The following is an 873-nucleotide window of genomic DNA, read 5'->3' as shown; positions in this document are numbered from 1 at the left end:
TGAAATGCATTCTTAGTTATTTATTTCAGAATTGATTGTGAAATTTAAGACACTTACCTCCTTCGTCTGACCCTTCATTTGCATCACTGTCCATTGGCACATTCTCTGTATTTATTGGATTTTTAAAGACAAAACAAGAAAAAAAATGTTTCAATTATAATTAGCTGCAATAATGCCCATCTCATGTTTTTTCCAATTTTTCTGCGTAAAAAATACCTTCTGGACCAATGATGATATCATCCAGGTTTTTGCCTTTAAATTCTGAAAGTCGTCCTTGCTCAAGTGCCATGAGCACTTTACTTATCTTAGCAAGTTGAATGGTATTGTCTGGGAGCCTGTAGAACTGTCGGTGGACTCTTATGTCATGGCCCAGAAAATCAGCTAATTGGTCCAACTCTGCATTACTGAGGTTCAGAATTTGAGAAAGAGTTCCTGTTTGCTTGCGCAGCTTTGTTGAGGTGATGTTTTCAGGACTTTTAGCTCCACAGACTTTGGCAAAGTGTCGAAGGCAGTCAGAGCCACGATAACAGCTCCATGCAGATGGCCTTCCAAATAAGTAAATATTGTCTTTGGGAACTTCACATTCCTGACGTTTAGCAACAAGCAAGTCCAATGATTCTTGCATTCCTGGGGTGAGAAGAACAGGAACTTTTCTTCCTCTTTTTCCTTTTATTTCTACCCTCTTGAAATGCTGACAGAGTTTTTTCTCAAGATCAGCGAGTGCCACACTTGTTTCATCATCATGGGTAGAGGGAGCTGAAAGATATGCAGAGAGTGGCATTTTAGACACCTCTCCTGCTCTGCGTCGATTAAACAGGATTACTTGAGTCAAAGTGACTTTTGCCAAATTTGCATACGTCTTGGAGGAAATTT

The 873-nt window shown here is 39.5% G+C and overlaps 1 protein-coding gene across 1 annotated transcript; it reads right to left on the bottom strand.

Annotated features, from left to right (window-relative positions):
- Positions 1–57: 57 nt before the first annotated feature.
- LOC106512152 (uncharacterized) lies at positions 58–756 on the bottom strand (the record flags this gene model as incomplete). The annotated part of the gene is given in 2 exon segments (XM_014000831.1): positions 58–105; positions 217–756. Coding segments are annotated over 2 exon segments (588 nt in total), but the record flags the coding sequence as incomplete, so codon positions are not given.
- Positions 757–873: the final 117 nt, after the last annotated feature.

This window comes from Austrofundulus limnaeus, unplaced genomic scaffold, assembly GCF_001266775.1.
Source record: "Austrofundulus limnaeus strain Quisiro unplaced genomic scaffold, Austrofundulus_limnaeus-1.0 Scaffold4529, whole genome shotgun sequence".
Taxonomy (NCBI): Eukaryota; Metazoa; Chordata; class Actinopteri; order Cyprinodontiformes; family Rivulidae; genus Austrofundulus; species Austrofundulus limnaeus.
Note: the sequence above shows the minus strand (reverse complement) of the source record. Positions and strands in the feature narration are given on the sequence as shown.